Raw genomic sequence first — 19,597 nt, 5'->3', positions numbered from 1 at the left:
TGTTAAAAAAAAAAGAAAAAGAAAAAGAAATGTAAAAATGAATCATTTTAGTTAGCACTGGAGCTATTTGGAGCTAGGCTAGCAGTTTCCCTTTGCTTCCAGTCTTTGTGCTAAGCTAGGCTAAACACGCCGCTCTGTACTGAACACAGAGACTCACGAAAAAGTTGAACTGTTCCTTTAAACTGTTGGGTGTGTGTGTGTGTGTGTGTGTGTGTGTGTGTGTGTGTGTGTGTGTGTGTGTGTGTGTGTGTGTGTGTGTGTGTGTGTGTGTGTGTGTGAAGCGAACCGTTCATACAGTTCATATTTAAGAGCAGTAACTTTAGTGTTTTTTCTCTGTAATAAATATGCAAGAAAAACTCCCCGTATAGGAATAATCTCTAATATGTAAATCTTTAATGTTTTTTTGTTTTGGTGTTGTTGTTGTTGTTTTGTACAGCATCTGGTTCGGTGCCTTATGAGTTTACCAAGGAAATGAAAAACTCTGTATACAGTCTGTCCAATGTAACGATTTTTAAGTAAATAACCTTATTTTAGTACACAAGCTCACAGCGTCCACTCTGCTTCTTTCACCTTTGTTTTGTTTTGTTTTGTTTTGTTTTGTTTTGTTTTGTTTTGTTTTGTTTTGTTTTGTTTTGTTTTGTTTTGTTTTGTGACTTGCAGAAGCTCAAAAGAAAAGAAAAAAGTATGTAAAATCAGCAGCAGATTAAAAATGTGGACAAAATAATAAGATTTAATGTCATAAATTTTATTAAAAAACAGTTAAAGAATCTTTGTGATTAAAAAAAAAAGTCAAAATCTGATACAAAAAAATTGTCAGATGCTCAAATTTTGACTAATCTTTACTTGCAAAATATAATTTGAATTAGTTTTATAGACATTCAAATTAAGAAAAATAAGTAAATGTAAGAATTGTCAGCAGTAGATTTCAAATTGGGTCAAAATGCAGATTTTCAATGTCATGAATAAAATAAAAAGACGGGTTATTTTAATTTGCGATGATCAGATTGTCAAATCTTTACTTGCAAATGCAAAATATAAATTTAATTTATCTCAATTAATTCATCAAAAAAATTGTAAGAAAAAAACGAAGTGAAGGTTAGTTCTGTCACACCACAAAGGTTTGATCCCAATAATGCCTCAGGGATAAATTTGTTGATTTTGATGTCACAAATTAAATTAAAAAATCACAGTCTTGACACTTTCAAGGTCAATTATGTGACAAAGTAAAACCTAGGAGAAAAATTTTGACTAATGTTTACTTGCAAGATTAAATTTTCATCAATTGTCTGTCAATCAAACAATCTGACATTAGTTATATATATTTTTATATATATATATATATATATATATATATATATATATATATATATATATATATATATATATATATATCTTAAACAATAACCTTTAATATATAAATTCAGTTGTCGGATAGTTGAGAGGACGGTTCAACATGTTCGTGATGAAATGTTTCACTTTGATTCTGCAGGTTTTTTCCGAACTGTCTGAACGTCCCACAGCTTCACCTGCCGGACAAACGGAGACACGTCGTCTCACAGACACGAGGACCAGGCGGGAAAGTCTGAGGTCAGTTTAAATCAGGGATACTGAACTTATTTTTGCAAAAAGACAGGCGGTCAGGGGCCAGTTGCAGCAGCTACATACATCTTTCTAGGATTTAAAGACATTTTTAGGATTTTAGGACATGGGGGTCTTAGCTAGGACCTCTGTGGGGTCACTGGGCCCCCTAATGGGGGCCAAATGATGCAGAAAATGTGTTTTTGGTGGTATTGGGGTTAACGCTGAAATAAAACTGAATGGTGTTGAAACTGAAAACATATTAAACAAAATTTTGGGGATTATAGATCAGAAACTCTGCTGGAAGCCCCAGAACTACCTAAATCTGTTGCTGCTCTTTATGAAATTAGTTTTTTAAGCAAGAAATGTATATTGTATATTGTACTCTCACAACGACATCTATGTCTTACAGTGCTAAAATTTGTCTAATTGCATATAAAACAAATGTTCACCCTGTAATTAAAACTTCAGATTTCAGGTTTTGGACCCTGTAATTAAATTTCAAACAGCTCTGGGGATAAAACATAAAGCCGGCTGTTCTGATTCTACAAATACAAATACTCCTATGATTCTACAAATATTTTTTAGAGTACACCACACCTTAAAATTTGTAGATGCTGGAAGTACTTTTTCAAATTGTAAACAAAACAAAAAATAGGTTTAATTGAGAGAAGGAAATTATAATTAAAGAGGATTGTTCATTTTTGGAACAAGTGTGAACGAATGTTAAATACAGATGGATTTCAGGTTTTGGAGTGAAATTACAGAACGCACTCATGGCGGAGTTTAAATTGTGTTATTGTTTTTTTTTCATAAAACTGTGCATTAAAATGTTAAATTATTTGAGATGTTACAATCGCCCCCGTCTCCCCTAACTAAGTAAATTCACTCAACTTATTTATTTAATTTTCAGTTTCGATTAGGTCGCTTTCTACTTTGAATAAACTACCTTAATTAATTTGAGAATAGCGTTGTTAATCGATGCGTTTGATAGCAGGACGCTTAAAGTCAAATTTTTGCCGATTTTTCCGATCAGGCAGATTAACGGGCTGCCCGGCCCGTGCAGACGCGGGCAGAAAACCCGTGTCCGCCTGCTGAAAGCCCTCTTCTCATGATCCGCCATTAGGAGTGAGCCTGTGGTAAGATCTGCTCTGTGTTCAAACACCGTATTTATCACTAAATAACGGCGTTAAAGACAAAACTAAAGCACCAACAGCAGGTTTAAGGTGTCGTGTGTTTCCTCGTGTAGGTGGGTTGAACGCCAGGATGCAGATTTTCGTCAAAACCCTCACGGGGAAGACTATAACCCTCGAGGTGAGTGAGCCGGGCGGCGCTGCGGGACGGTGCTCAGCTACTCCGACTTTTAATGTCAAATAAAGTCGATTATTCATCATTTAATCAACTCTGTTAACCCCTAAATCAGCTGACGGGGCTCTTATATTCGTTTACAGCCCGGCTGAGCTGATGGCGTACTTTATATATGAAGCTAAGTGGCTAAGCTAACGCTAGGTGCTAGCAGGACACCGTAAACACGTGCACAGAAAACACGGCCACAGCGTTAACGTTATTTTCACCATAAACTGACAATTAACGTCTCGCATGATAAAATAATATTGATTTTAAATGATAAGAGTCTTGTTGCTCGACATGTGATGGGAGCTGTGGCCGGAAGAAGGTGTCATGGCTGACTTGTCTCCTTTTCTGTGTTTTTCAGGTTGAGCCTTCAGATACTATTGAAAATGTCAAAGCCAAAATCCAGGACAAAGAGGGTGAGTTCATTCAAATTATTATTTGTTTTTGTGTAAAACTATAGTTGCAGATAACTCACTGATGTATTATTGCAGACAGGACACCAGCGGTGTGATGTAACTAAGTACATTTACTCAAGTATTGTACTAAAGTAGCAATTTTAAAGTACTTTTGCTTCACTATATGAAAAAGTTCCTGATACTTTTCAAATTGAGATTCATGCACACAGCAGGTTAGTAAAAGCAAGAGGATATGACTCTGATTTCAGCTCATTTCTGTGACAGTAAAGTGCTTTTAATGCTTGAATCAACAGTTGACACCTGTCAGTCAGGTACTCTGTCACTGTGTTTACATGCACCGTTTTAAATATGTCAGTATTTTTTATTTAAAAGTCTTGTAAATGGCACGTTCAGCGACTTGTATCAAATGCAGATTGTTTACTGTTTTTTTGGAATTTTTTTACCGAATCAGGCTTTTTTACAAGCAGACAAAAAAAATGGAAATACAGATTTTTGAATGAATTGCATTTTTTATTTTTCGGTCATGTAAACAAATGTAAAATGTTAATGTAAAAGAAAAAGTGTCATTGATTTACAAGCAGACAAAAAAAACCTGGAAATACAAAGAAAAATAGGAAACCTGTGTGTCTGTGTGAAAACAACCTGATTTGCATATCTGAAAAGGAGTGGGAACAAGTGCAAACGTATTATTATACACACTTTCCGATGTAGTTGTGTGGAATATGCTGGTATTAGTCCGGTTTTAGGAGCTTTCTATGTTAATGTACACAGGATATGCAGAATATGTGGTCATAATTTGGATTTTTTAAATCGTAAAAATGTGTGTGTCTGTGTGACACACCTGTGTGTCATGAACAGGTTGTGTATAAACCAACAGATTGCAGACTGAGTAGAGATAAATGCCAAAAAAATCCCTCGTTTTCAGTCGGCTGGAGAAACACGCCTGCTGTTCAACATAATGGAGAGTTTAAATATCGATCTTTTTGATGTGCACTGCAGCACCGACCTTTTCGAGAAGGTGGTTTAGGGAAGAAAGGAGTTGACGTGATCCAGCACGGCTGCAGCAGTGCTTTAGGATCCAGCACAAGCGGCTCCAGCTGCTCCACTTTTCTAAATTTTGACATCATAAATGACGTGACGTGGCGCGTTAATCAGAGTATGACTGCTGCATGTTAACAGGATATCAGTGGGATTTTAAGTTTTATCAGCCGTGTAAACAGCTTAGTGGGAATATTGTCTTTTTTTGAGTAACGGTCAGAGCCGGGCTGGTTCGTGCACATAGTCAGAGTTTTTCTGCCTGTGTCGTCCTCTCTGCAGGTATCCCTCCTGATCAGCAGAGGTTGATCTTTGCTGGAAAGCAGCTGGAGGACGGACGCACGCTGTCCGACTACAACATCCAGAAGGTGAGTTTGGGGCTGAAGATTACACGTTTTTGTCTCAGCTGAATTAAATCAGTTTTGAGTTCGAGCTATTGTTCGTACGGTCATTAAAAACCTGGAATAGTAATGAAATGAAGCCTGGAAACGTTTTGGAAAAATGACGGTAATCTGTTTCACAGACTTGTTTGAAAGACATTAATGATTGCCAGAAATTAAGGAATTTGGAAAATGTTTCTTAAAAAAATCGCCAAAATCTTAGTAAAGAAATGCAACATGTTTTTCTTCAAAAAAATGCAAAAATCTATGTCAATATATATGCCAATATATATATTTATATTACAAATATGCAAATATATATGTATATGTATATATATCCTTAAAAAATTTGACAAATTGCCTTTTTTAAATGCATTTTTTTTTTTTATTTATTTAATTTTTTTAATGGCCAAAAAAAATTAAGAAAACATTTCCTCCGAAACCATGTGGAAAGACATGCTTTCTTAAAAAATCTGCTGTAAGATAAAAATATAAATTTGGCCATTTAAGTTGCGTGTTTCCTCCACAGTGCTTACTTTTTTTTTTCATCCCCTCATAAATAACAAACAGTGCCTTAGTCATAAATATTTAGTTCTAATCCTTGTCTGAGTTTCATTTATTTTCTTTATATAATTATATATTTTTAAAAAGCTATTATATAATAATAATAATAATAATAATAATAGCTGTTAAAGAGTATCGATTAAGGTCGCGATCAGAGAATGAATGATCTTAAAAATTTTCCTGCGAGTCGTGGAAATGTGTCGGTGAAATATCTGAACCGTGTCGGCAGCTGAAGAGCTGAATGCGTCTCCTCTCCTCTGCAGGAGTCGACCCTGCACTTGGTGCTGAGGCTGCGTGGAGGTGCTAAGAAGAGGAAGAAGAAGTCTTACACCACCCCGAAGAAGAACAAGCACAAGAGGAAGAAGGTCAAGCTCGCTGTGCTCAAATACTACAAGGTACAAATACCTCAGTGCCTCACGTGTGTGACGGCGTTCAGTATCGACGTTAAACGTTTTCAATGTTAAAGAGCCGAAAATGCCGCCAGAGTTAAAGCGGACTAAACATCCAGAGTTAAATCAGAGTTTATTAAATTTTAGCCCAAATTAACTTTTGCTTCTGTCCTAAACGACAGTTTACATTTCCACGCTTTTCTTTAATTTAAATAATTTTGGTTTTTATCAAAAGCGATTCAGAGACAGAAGTATAAAATATCGTCACCTCGTTTTGCTGCAGCAGCTTGAAAACGTTTCTTTTCTCTTCAGGTGGACGAAAACGGCAAAATTCACCGGCTGAGGCGCGAGTGTCCCGCTGACGAGTGCGGCGCCGGCGTCTTCATGGCGAGCCACTTCGACCGTCACTACTGCGGGAAGTGCTGCCTCACCTACTGCTTCAACAAACCCGAGGACAAGTAGACAGGGACAGACTGAACGGCGCATGTAATAAAGACGAAACTGTTTTGACAAAATTCACAAGACTGCGTGTGTTTTCTGACGGAGAAATGTTTTCATATTGTGTTAAAGTGTGGAGTTTAAACTTTATATTAAATTTATGTTAATAATACGTTCGCTGTTCAGGCTGCGAATGGCAGCAGCTGCAAGTTTTTTTAATAAAGGTTAAATGTGTCAATAAAATATTTTAAGAAGGAAGGCGTGTGGAGCTGCAGAGTCGCTCCGGCCTGCAAACCGTGTTTCCAGACGGAGCGTGTTTGAGACAGACGCCAGCAAAATAAAAATATAAAAATAAGATATATAACTGAAAGCCTTTGAGCTCTATAATAGAAACAGTCTGTCTGTTTCTGCATTATTAGATATTTTTACATCTTAAAATATCTTAAAATGCTTCATATCCCCAAAAGTCTGCAGCCCAAACATGATGCAAGTCAACATGATGGTGTTTTTAAAAAAAGAAAAAGTTGGCCATTTTCATCAAATTATGTAAAATAAATTAAAAAAACGAATTAAATGAGCATGAGTCATTTTAGTGATGAACATTATTCCGTTTTGCATATAAACGCTCGTCTTCATGAGCAGACTGCTGAGTCATCGTTTCTCTGGCGCCGCCTCGTGGTTTAGCACCGCGCGATCCCGCGAGATGACGTCATCACAAATGTCCAAAATAATGACACCAAAGACACGAGCCTCGACTTTCTGCTGCACGAGGACAAATGTCTCAACTTCTGTCTTTTTGAAAGAGTTCAAACATAAACTCAGTATACTTTGTTCAGGGGACAGCCACAGCAGCCCCGTGTCTCTGGGATTTTAGGACATTTCAGGAATTTAAGGACATTTCTGAGGTTTTAGGACATTTCAGGGACTCAAGGACATATCTGAGGTTTTACGACATTTCAGGAATTTAAGGACATTTTTGAGGTTTAAGGACATTTCAGGAATTTAAGGACATTTCTTAGGTATTTCTAGAACTTAAGGTTTTTAGGACGTTGCTCAGATTTTAGGATGTTTCTAGAATTTAAGGGTGTTTCTGGGATTAAAGGACATTGCTCAGATTTTAGGACATTTTTGGGGATTTTGAGATGTTTTGTAGGACTTTCAAGGATTTCAGCTTTTTTTTTTTTTTTTAACTTAAGGGTTTTAGGACGTTGCTCGTATATTCGGATGTTTCTGGGACTTTAGAGTATTTCTGGGACTTTAGGATGTTTCTGGGATTTTAGAGTATTTCTGGGACTTGAGGACATTGCTCAGATTTTAGGACATTTTTGGATGTTTGTAGGACTTGAGGACATTTCTCAGGTTTCAGCATATTTGTAAAACTTTAGGGTGTTTTATAGGATTTTAGGGCATTTCTGGGACTTTAGGACATTATTCAGATGTTGGGACATTTCTAGGATTTTAGGACATTAGAGACTTAGCAGGGACATCTGTTGGCCGTGTGGAGCGTCCTCTGGTTACAGTTTATAGTTATAGTTTTTGATAAACAAACTTTATTTTGATGTTTTTGACGTTTTCTGGCAACTTATACACACTTAAAGTACTAATACAAGACCCAGCGTCAGTAATACTGCGTTAGCCACGACCCAGTTTAATCTGAACCACTGACCCCAAGGACAGCATGAGGACCTCAGAAATGTCCCCATAAGACCAGATGTCCAACTATCTCTGAGGACACACACACACACACACACACACAGAGATATACACACTCAGATACACACACTCAGCAGGTCACACAGAGGAGCCTTTGTGTCGGCTGGAGGCCTCAATCTGTGAATGACTCTACACACACACACACACACACACACACACACACACACACACACACACACACACACACACACACACACTCACACCAAACCACTCCCACCAGTCCATCAACAGAGGCCGACTGTTTACCCAGCATCCTCTCTGTCCGTCTCTTCATCATTTCTGTCTTTAGTCGCTTTTTTTTGGCGTTGACTCGTTGCTCGGACGACACTCAGACGGCAGCGTCTCGGTCTCCAGTCGCTTCTTTCAAACTGGTTTCTGACCCTTTCCAGTCCTGCTGGTGGTCCTGTCAGATTTAACCCTTTGAAACCTGAATCGATGCCAGTTTTCTTGTTCTGTGTTGAGACTCTTTTCAAAAACTATTTAACAGTTATAAACCTGAGCAGATTTTTAATTTTATTATTTATGTAATGTTTATTTAAAAGGGACACTATTTTTACAATTACTATAATTTTAAATTTTAAATTATGTTACGGAAAAAAAATAATTAATGCATTTTTTTAAAATGCATTTTTTGGCAGTCATTTCTTTGTTTATTCTTGCCTTATTTTTTTTTTTTTTTTTAAACTATTTTTTCTTTTTTATTTTAAGGTAATTTTCCTGGGTTTTTATTTTATTTTACTTATTTTGTTATTATTATTTTTTATCAATTTCTTGCTCATTTTTGGGCCATGTCTTGTTAAACTGTTCATTGTCTTCTCCCCATGTTTTTGAAAATATTAAGACCAACTGGTCCAGGTTTTAAAGGGTTAAAAACACAAAACGTAATACAGAACTCCAGATTCTGCTCAATCATTCGAGAGAAAATGTCGAGTCACTGTACATTAACGAAAAATGCGTTGACCTTTGCTGAGCCTCCTCGACACTCAGCTTCGGTGTGATGATGGAAATAAACCAGCAGGTGTCTCTGTGACTTTCAGCAGTTTGTCTTTTCGGTTGTCCTCTCACAGGAAGTCAGACTGCAGACACAGCTCTGTGAGGAGGGACTTTCAAAGGTCGGCAGGTGTTTTCAGCATGTTGCATTTTCAGAGCTCCTGATGCGCAGATTCATGAAAGTTTCTGCAGAAATAAAGATCTAACAGAGGTAAAACATTTTTTAACATGCTCTATAAAACGGTTAATTTGGCCTTTAGTGACGCTCAGCTGATGACATTTATATTGACTGTTTTCTAAGAAATAAAAAAAAACATCTGAGTATTCATTGTTGTTAATGATACATTTATTGTTATACATTATATATATGGTGGAATATTTTTGTAAATTTGATTTCTAGCTTTCCAAAGTTATGCTCAAAAAACAGCTGAGTTGTCCCTTTTGTTGTAGAGGCAGCGATGCAAAGATGATTCATTTTTAATTTTTATCAAATTTAAAAAAGGATGTTTACACTATACACTGCAGAAAAAATTACCAGTGTTACTGTTATACTGCAATAAGAAAGCTGATGATTATCATACTGTGTACATTTGCTTATCTAAGATATTAAAAAAAAAAGAGAATCTAACAAATATTTTAGTTATTTTCAAAAGGGAGACTTTTTACACATAACTGCATAAAAAAATGCTTTAAAGTCTTAATTATAGTGATAAAAACATTTGTTTAACCAACCTATTTTTATGTCTTTAAGGGTCTTTCTGACTGCTAACAATAATTCAGTAATACCCTGAAAACGTGATATTTTCTGAGACGGTTATTTTAATGTGAAAATCTCATGTTGCAGCTGTAATTCACTGTTGTTAATATCATTTATTTAATGTTATTTCATTTCATATTTGATGAACATCAGAGTTAATTTATCAAAAGTAGTGTATAATAGATATCTAAAATACATATGTGGAAATAATACTACTAATTCTACTACTAATACCATGGTTACCACTGATTTACAGTATGTTGGTATACTAACATATCACAAGAATTATAACAGTAAAATTGAATGTTTTTATTGTTTTTTTTTTACTGCTTTACAAAAACCATTAACTCAGTTTTATATGTTTAGCACTTAGGGTTGCAAAAGAGTATTTTTACACTGCGGTACTGCTACTTTTACTTCAGTAAAAGATCTGAGCACCTCTCCCACCGCTTAAAAAAATAGCCACCTCTCGTGTTTTAGCGCCTTATTATTCAAAATGTCACCAAACAAAGTTCTTGGATAATTTGGATGCACACTATATAAAAAAACATAATTACTAAAGTAACTCAGCGGTTATATTTACGCTTTAATGTTTGTGTTTTTAAACTGTCGGCTTTGGTTTTGTGAGGAAAATAATTCTGTCACAGTTTTGGATTAAAGGAGCAGAAACGAAGAGAGAAAGATGCAAAGATTCAGTGCTGACTCACAACCGCTGGCTCCGTCACGGCATATTGATCTCCTGCAGTGTGTGTGTGTGTGTGTGTGTGTGTGTGTGTGTGTGTGTGTGTGTGAGATGCTGGCCCAGCATGACACAGCTCCTTTGATTTTCAAACCTCATCTTTTCTCCCAGGATATTAAAAAAATACCATCATTGTTATTCAAGTCTGTCTTCAAACGATACGTGATGATATCAGAGTGAAACAGGAGATAGATCGATAGATAGATAGATCGATAGATAGATAGATAGATAGATAGATAGATAGATAGATAGATAGATAGATAGATAGATAGATAGATAGAGATAGATAGATAGATAGATAGATAGATAGATAGATAGATAGATAGAGAGAGATAGATAGAGAGATAGATAGATAGAGTATTTTGATGACAGTACAAGATCTGAATTCTTCTTCTGCCACTGGAATTTGCGTCATCGAGTGTGTTTACATGGTCATTAATAATCCGTTTCTGATCAGTTTTTTTGGATTATCCTTTTTGTGTGTTTGAGCATCTAAACACTGTTTTCTGTTTATGAAAAACCTGAATACAGCCGTCAGAGGATTTGAAAAGTATGAATGAAAGAAAGAAAGACGGACTGTAGACGGGTGTCCATGACAGATTTGCATAAAACACAACTGCGATTTGACTGCGTTTCCACTGAGCGATGTTTTGCGACTTTCCTCTCGTGATAACATCCAGTAACCATGGCGATGGATGTTCAAAACATAAGCAGGTTTATTTCTTTTGCAGCCGATCAAATATCGCCGTAATTTCTTTGTTTCTCAGACTTAGGAAGATCTCGGTCTCTTCCTCAGTCCACTTTTACCGAGTCATGATTGTAGAAGGTCGTGTGACTTTGTTGGACTTTTTCTTTTTCTTTGCATTTAATGATGTTTTGCATCCACAAAGTCACATCGCTGCCCCCCGGAGTTGCACATCTTATGAGCTAAAAAGCAAAAAAAGTGTTTCTATTTTGCGAAATATTCAGATCACCTGATTTACCACCTCATGCAAGCGGAAAAAAAAGATTTTTTTTTAGAAATTTGACATAAAACATAAATTATAAACATAAGAAATTGACAAAGCATAAATTATTTTACTCTTTTTAGTAGTTTTTATCAAACATTTTAACGTTTTAAATCAGGCACTCGATTACATTTTATAAGTATTGCACTTTATTGTCTGTTTCATTTGTATCTTTTTAAACTGTCGCTGTCTTTTAAATATCTGTTTTTATTTGTTTTATATATATTTTTTTGCACGCTGGTCCAGAGGTGTGTTATTTCGCTCCACCGTACGTGTTCTCGCATACGAGGATGGAAGGACAATTGATACACTTGAACTTGAACTATTTGTGCATTTTGAGGGTTAATGGAAACCTGCAGAGTGACTATTGCTGTGTCACTGTGGTGTGAACCTTTTCCTCACGTAAACAATGCATTAACACACACACACACACACACACACACACACACACACACACACACACACACACACACACACACACACAGAGTCATGCCTCGCCCACCAAAGAAATATTTCCCATGAGCCTCAGGGCAGCTCTGCAGAATATTTTCCACCAAACCAACAGCAGCAACACCTTTAATCCATGGAGATATCAAACCAGAGTCATCAACACACACACACACACACACACACACACACACACACACACACACACACACACACAACAGATGCCCATTCCTGATGTAATACGCTCAGTCAGTGTGTGTGTGTGTGTGTGTGTGTGTGTTATAAATACTCAGACAGCAGACATCAGTAGAGAAAGTAAAAATGCTGCGTAATCCTCCCCTCCTCTGTCTCTGTCTCCCAGTGCTGAAGCTGAGGTGTGTGTGTGTGTGTGTGTGTGTGTGTGTGAGTGTGTGTGTGTGAGTGTGTGAGGTCCACTTTGACTGTCAGACCTTGAGAGTGAGGACATTCAGGGTTTAAAATCAGGTTACAGTTACAGTTATGGTGCATGTTTAGGAGCTGATTCCTCGGGATAAAACCTGAATATATTTGGTATTTCGAAGCCTGATTGAAATATTTTTAAGTATTTGATATTAAGGTTGACAAAAAACTAGAAAAGAGTTCACTATTCCTACTTTTTGTGCCTTTTTTTGTTTTTGGACATAATTTACTAAAACAATTTTTACATCATAATTTTGGATTGTCTTGATGCCTTTTTGACTGTATTGAACATTGTTTGTTTACGTTCATCTTGTTCTTGTAGTTTTACTCTGAACCATTTATGATGTTTTTTAATCTGTGTGTCGTCGTCTGGTCAGGTTCTGGGTTCAAACCCGCCGCTCAGCTGAGGCCCATCTCCCCGAGTCAGCGTTGGTTTTTTCAGGGTTTGGTAATACTGTTAATTTATACTTTGTATTAATACCTGACCCTGTAATATAACTAAAGCTGTCAAATAAATGTAGTGCAGTAAAACTACAATATTTCTTTCTGATATGTGGTGGAGTAGAAGTATAAAGTAGCATAAACTGGAAATACTAAAGTAAAGTAACTTAAAACTGTACTTAAGTAACTGTAGTAAATGCACTATTGTATATGTTTGTATATGTAAATGAGAACAGCGAAATGGTGACTCTGCGTGTGTGTGTGTGTGTGTGTGTGTGTGTGTCTGTGTGTCTGTCTGTGTGTGTGTGTGTGTGTGTGTGTGTGTGTGTGTGTCACAGGCTGATGACATACAGAGTTATCTTTAGTCATCCAGCAGGGAGGCTGAGGATGATTGCAGCTGCTCGGTTGCCTAGCAACGGTTTGTTTACAGTATGTTTCAGTGGAATTAACCTTTTGAAACCTGGAGCGACATCGCTCTTCTTGTTCTGCTTTCAGACGACTTTCACAAGTATTTAAAGCTTTGAACTATGAGCAAATTGGTTCAATTTGTGTCTCTAAAAAACACAAGGAAAAAGGCAATAAGCAGCATGGATAGAAATGTTATACAAACTGCAAAAAAATAGTCAAATTACAGTTTAAAATAAAGGGGAAATGTCAAGGGAAAAAAGAAAACAGCAAGAGAAAAAACAGTTATAGCTAATTATCATAATTACATATTTAAAATTATGTAAAAGAATCATTATTTTTAAGCACTTTTTGCAGGTAATTTCCTTTTTTATTTAATTATTTTTTAAATTAATTCAGTTTTTTTTCCACAAATTTTCAGATCATTTTTTTGTACTTTCTGCTAATTTCTTGCCATTTTTGGCTCATTTCTATTGCTGCTCATTGCCTTCTTCACAAAAAAAAAAAAAAAATCTAACCAGTTGCGTTTCAAACGGTTAACAGAAAACAAATCAGCAACTATTTTGATGAGTGAAGTCAAATGTGAAGATTTGCTGCTTTTCCTTTAAATAATGTTAATCATTGTCATGTTTTAGTAATAATTTAAAAGTTTAGACTGTTGAGTGAACAAAAAACTTTTTTTTACTACTTTTACAATCTTAACAATTAACTGATTAACAGAGAAAATAATCAGCAGATTAATTCATAACGAAGATAATTATTAAGTTTGAAAATGAGCTCCAACTCAACCAACTGAAACAGTAAAATGCTGCTTTTACGTTAATTCATGAGTCACAAGGGACATTTTTTTTTAACATTTTCCTGAATACATACTTCTATTAAAGTAACATCTTTAATGCAGTACTTTTACTTGTAACAGAGTATTTTCACAGTTTGGTGTTTATACTTTGGATCTAAATACTTCCTCCATCACTGCAGCGAGTGAAGCAACAAAGACAGAAAGCGTCCGTCCACTGACAGTCAGTCAGCTCGTCCGCCCACATCCTGTTTATCACAAACATGTTGTTCTGAATATTTTCATCTGAATGATGATTAAATTAACTTGCAGCAAATATTCAAACAGGCTTCAGCCTTCGCTTCTCTCTGAGCCTTCTGTAGGTCATATGCTAGAAAAATAATGAATCATTATGTAATTTCCACTCTTACAAGTCTGTTTCCCAACTTGTTTCTGTCTTTATTTATGTGCTCGTCTATTTATTTTTCTTCTTCTTTCTGCTCTCAGGCTTTGCTTTTTTGTTTTAAGGTGGAACTGCATGTCAGCTTTCCTCTTTCGAGTCACTGATAAAAACCCAAAAACATACAAAGGAATAAATGAGCTCATCCTTTACCAGCTGCAACGTTAAAGAGACGGATGCATCCGGCTAATGCAGAAATAAATATAATCCAGTACATTATTCTGAAATTGGCCATTCTGCATAATGAGTCCTTAACCTTTGGTACTTTATTCTGATCGATGTTAATACTTTTGTACTTTTACTGGAGTAAGATGTTCAATGCAGAAATCTTATTTGAGTATTTCTACACTGTGGTATTAGTATTTTTACTTGAGTAAAAGTAGTCCGGTCACTTCTACCGCCACAGTTAACCCTTTGAAACCTGGAACTGCATCACTTTTCTTGTTCTGTGTTCAAACGCCTTTCACACGTTTTTAAAGCGTTTAACTCTGAGCATATTTGTGCGATTTCTCTCAGCAACATGGGAAAAAAGGCAATGAGCAACTTGGTGAAAATGTTCCACAAAAAGCAAGAAATTAGTAGAGTTACAAAATTACCAGAATTATGTAACTGAAATTGTGTAAAAGAATTATCTTTATTTTTAAGCACTTTTTCCTGGTTATTTGCTTTTTTTCAATATTTATGAATTAAATTTGATTTTTTTCACAGATTTTCAGATAACTTCCAGGTCATTTTTCCTTCCCCTAATTTTCAGGTAGTTTTCTTGTACTTTAAAAAAAATGTTTTTACTCATATCTTGCTATTCTGGGGTCATTTCTGAAAATAGCCCTTTTCTCTAAGGGTCTCAAAGGGTTAAAAAAAACTCATTTAAACACCAAGTTGTTTTTTTTTTTTTTTTTTTTTTTTTTAAACTTTTTTAAAGCTCTGTTTTGGGGAGAATCTGGACTGAATCTGGACAGGTCCTAGTGTTGACGTCCTCTGAGACGCTGCAGAGTTGGTATCAGCTGATCAGAGTGTTTTCTGAGTGTTTGATAGAAGGTAAACAAAGCGAGCAGCAGCAGCAGGATGGACACGCTCACATGTGCAGTGACTCATCAATGTGCTAAAAGTGACTCAGTGACGGTGACACTGCAGCGTCCTCCGGTCAGGTGACAGTTTCCAAAACGACACAAAAAACGTCTGCTGCAACACAGAGGCAACATCAGTCCGCTCTGTTTACATCCTCTCAGGGTCACAAATCAGCTCATAATATTTTACATTTTATACTGTACTTGATATCTGCTCCGTATGACGGCTGCTCGGTACTCCACTCTGAGTCCCGAGGGTCCAAACACAACGTTTCAGAAAATGAAACATCAACATCATCAGAAAAAAAACACAATTCCCAAAACAAACATCTCAGAAAACAAAACATTTCCAAAAACAAACAACATTTCAGGAGCAATAATTCCCCAAAACACTATAACCTTTCCCAAGACACTACAACTTTTCAGAAAATTAAATATTTTAGAAAACAAAACATTTAAGCAAAACAAAACAATATTTACCAAAACATTACACCCCCCCCCCAAAAAAAAATCTGAAAATAAAATAACATCTCCCAAAAAAGCTGCAACATTTCCTACAACACCACAACATTTCAGAAAACATAACAATATTCCCTAAAACAGAACATCCTTTCCCAAAATACGACATTTCCCAAAACACCACAAAATTTCTCAAAACAAAACATTTCAGAAAACAAAACATAATTTCAGAAAATACTACATTTACCAAAACAAACAGCACTTCAGGAATAATAGATCCCCAAAACGCTATAACCTTTCCTAAGACACTACAACTTTTCAGAAAACGAAACATTTAACCAAAACAAAGCAACATTTACCAAAACATTACCCCCCCACCCCAAACAAAAACCCCAAAATATTCAGAAAATAAAATAACATTTCCCAAAAACGCTGCAACATTTCCCACAACACCACAACATTTCAGAAAACATAACAATATTTTGTAAAACAACATCCTTTCCCAAAACAAAACAACATCTCAGAAAACACACAATGATGAAGCGTTTTGGTAAATGTTGTTTTGGAAAACCTCGCAGTGTTTTCTGAAATGTTTTACTTTGGAAAATGCTGTTTTGCTTTCTGAAATGTTGTCTTGTTTTCACCCTCAGGGCCACCATGCATCTCCACACCTGTTGTCCTCCACCTGTCCACCAGACTCCTGTCAGGGGACAGATTTGTCCTGCAGTCTCTAAGTTGAGTATCGCAGTAATGCAGTGTTGCATACAGAAAGTATTTGTTTATGTTCCTTTTTAACGGACGTCTTTTGTTCATTTGTGTGTCAGCTGTTGAGTCTTTAAGAGTCTGCAGACCAGGTTTCACCGCCCACGTGTTGTACCCTGATTGAAACTGTGACTTGTACTACAGTACCCATGATCCTCAGCGTCCCTTGATGAGCTGACTCAGTCTCGGCTGGATGGGAAGTTAAAACCTTGTTAACATGCTCCCAGTTTCTCAAGCACGCTCTGAAACCTGAACGCTGCAGAGAGACGATGGAGACATGTGACACCAACCAAATCTGTCCACATCTTAGATTTCATTTCCTGTCTTTAAATAAAAAAACTCAGTGTGAGACACTGGGAGACACGAGTGTCCTCACAGCCAAGAAGCTTCAAACTGTCCAAAGTTTCAGAGGCTGTAAACTGGTTTCAGTATTTCTAATCTTTCAGATTCTGTCAGTTTTTTTCTCTTTGAGTCACTAAATATAGTTAGGGTGTAAACATGTGTCTGTCCAAGCAGTTTCCCCTTTTTTATTTCTCAGATATCAGTTTCACTTTGGTGTTTCATTGTTGCAATAAATGCTGCAGTTTGACTAAGTGATGCAACCAAAATCAGTTATTGCCACAAAGAAAAAGCTGCAGCTGACCAGTTTGAATAATAAATTAATAAAATATAATAAATAAAAATAAAAATATAATAATATAATGATATAATAAAATAGGAAAATTGAATAAAACAACAAAAAAAAAATTAAAAATAAAATTAGTAAACATGGCTCCCGGCTCCAAATATAAACCTTTGTGTTTTAAAAAGAAGGCCCAGTAACGTCCCAAAACAGCTGCTGTCTGTAGTTCAGTACTCTGCCAAAATACTCCACTAAACAAAGGTTATACAGTAATGATACTAAGTAAAAACACCTGAGTATTGTTAGCAAAATGTACTCAAATGATTTAAAGTACTAAATGCAGAAAAATGTCCCCTGTGACTATTAAATTATTTAAAATAAAATAATTAGAATATTATGATTTAGGGATTCACGTGAAAGCGGGATTTTTCTTTTAAAGACATTTCTAGAATTTTAGCACGTTTTTAGGATTTTAGGGCGTCGATGGAATTTTAGGACATTTAGGGGATTTTTAATGTGTTTATAATCGTTTTTGGACAACAACGCTCTGAGGCGCAGAGGAAGAAGATACATCAGACTTTTACACGCACAATACGTGTTAGTAGAGACACATGCTGTTGGTTCATTGACGAGAAACATCACCAGACTCATCTTCGTCTCCCCTCCACCTCCTGGCTGTCCCTCCCTCACATGATCATGTTGGCCGGCTCCATATATACTCTCAGACATATATATTTACATGTTATATATAGACTCCGGCCTGTCATCAGTATGCTGTGTTACTCTATCTCTCCGACTGAAGTCCGGCTCCTCTTCAGCTCAGAGCTTCACATTTTCACCTTCAACTTTCTCTGAAGAAACTTTATTGACCTGAAAAAATAAAATAAAATAAAGTCATTTGTAGAGCATAAGACAAAATATAGTGTGAGACCAAAACGTTTTGATTTTAGGTTTTAGTTTTCAGCCACGCTTGTGTCGTGGCTCTATGTCTGTCCTTTGGTCGGCGCACCGCTTTGGTCCACACTGAAATATCTCAGCAACCACCATGATCTGACTGGTTAGATCTTTATTTCTAATGTGCCAAATAAAAAAGGAGACAAAAGTCAAATATAAGCAAGAAAAACAGCACCAAAATGCTTGGACATGTTAAGTAAATAAATGTAAGTATTTTTTGTCCAAAGTAAATACTTATCAAAAAATTTCAATTTTATAAAAAAGTTAATTTTAAAAATACATATATCTAACTGGCTTTTCTCATGACTTTTCATCCAGCGCCACCAGTCAAAATTTTGTATTATTTTTGGAAATTCTCAAATGAACTGACGAAACATTTTGTATACGTTCATGGTTCCCAGAGAATGAAGCCTAGTGAAGTCACCATGAGGCTGTCATTTGTTTTTATTGAAATATTAAAACTGCTGTTGGATGTATTGCGATGAAATGTGGTATGAAAAAAGCGGTCCATGTCAAAACTGACGGCTGTGTGCAAATTGATTTCTTGTGATCAATGGTTTGGCTTGTGATTGGTCAGACAGCGTAAACTTGATACCACTAATGCACAGACTCTGACTCCAATTTTTAAAAATGTATTTATTTATTTTTTCAGGGACTGTATGATAGTAACATTTTATGCTACCCATTACATTACATTTATGATTGTACTTTTCATGCCACATTTTTTCAAGTTTTTATTTTATTTGTAATTTATGCAAATACCTTTGGACTTTTACTTAGATTTAAAATGCAGAACTTTTACTTGAGTATTTTTCACAGTATGGTATTGCCGCTTTTACTTAACCTATAAAGTAACACATTGAAATACTGAAATTGTAGACTACTTGAGTTCGTTACTTGAATAAATGTACCGAGGCCTAGTTAGGCTTAATTTCACCACTGCTGAAATTCAGTTAAAAATCACTGGACTTAAGAATGAGCTGGTGTTTGCAATGAAAAACTTTTGTTTATAAAACGTATGTATGTAAGTATGATTTTTATGATTTTTTTTACTGTTACTGAAATATTTGAACTTTATGGTATTTCAAAGTTAAACTTTTGAGTACTTCTTGCAGTGCTGCTTGTCTTTGTATGACATGTGTTGACTGGACAGTAGGAGGGGTTGGAGTAAAAAAAAAAAAGTTTCAGTTATGTAATAAGTGCCCTGCTGGAGCTGGAGTTATGTCAGTACACAGTGAACTTTTAGCGGAGGTTTGGTGGAGGAGGTGTCCCATTACACCTCCACTCTGCTGGGCGGGGTCCGGCTCCACCTTTACGCGCTCTGATTGGCCACCGGTCACGTCACTCGGGGGTCACACGGCAGGTGATTGGTCAGCGGAGTTCCCCTTCTCAACTTCACAGAGTCCAT

The 19,597-nt window shown here is 36.1% G+C and overlaps 1 protein-coding gene across 1 annotated transcript; it reads left to right on the top strand.

Annotated features, from left to right (window-relative positions):
• The first annotated feature begins 2,675 nt into the window (after positions 1-2,675).
• rps27a (ribosomal protein S27a) lies at positions 2,676-6,230 on the top strand. Its single transcript, XM_042501940.1, has 6 exons — positions 2,676-2,717; positions 2,828-2,892; positions 3,293-3,347; positions 4,665-4,750; positions 5,590-5,721; positions 6,028-6,230. Exons 2-6 carry the CDS (start codon positions 2,845-2,847, stop codon positions 6,175-6,177), a joined length of 471 nt encoding a protein of 156 aa, XP_042357874.1. The 5' UTR covers positions 2,676-2,717; positions 2,828-2,844; the 3' UTR covers positions 6,178-6,230.
• The last annotated feature ends 13,367 nt before the right edge of the window (positions 6,231-19,597 follow it).

This window comes from Plectropomus leopardus, chromosome 15 (genome assembly GCF_008729295.1).
Source record: "Plectropomus leopardus isolate mb chromosome 15, YSFRI_Pleo_2.0, whole genome shotgun sequence".
NCBI classification, from domain to species: domain Eukaryota; kingdom Metazoa; phylum Chordata; class Actinopteri; order Perciformes; family Serranidae; genus Plectropomus; species Plectropomus leopardus.
The sequence above is the reverse complement of the archived record's forward strand: the minus strand, read 5'-3'. Positions and strand labels throughout refer to the sequence as shown.

Bases quoted from the DNA above. Each gene is read 5' to 3' on its own strand.
- rps27a (XM_042501940.1), top strand. From the start codon at position 2,845: ATGCAGATTTTCGTCAAAACCCTCACGGGGAAGACTATAACCCTCGAG. The intron at 4,751-5,589 runs GTGAGTTTGGGG...TCTCCTCTGCAG, and splicing joins CCGACTACAACATCCAGAAG to GAGTCGACCCTGCACTTGGT. The intron at 5,722-6,027 runs GTACAAATACCT...TTTTCTCTTCAG, and splicing joins CTGTGCTCAAATACTACAAG to GTGGACGAAAACGGCAAAAT.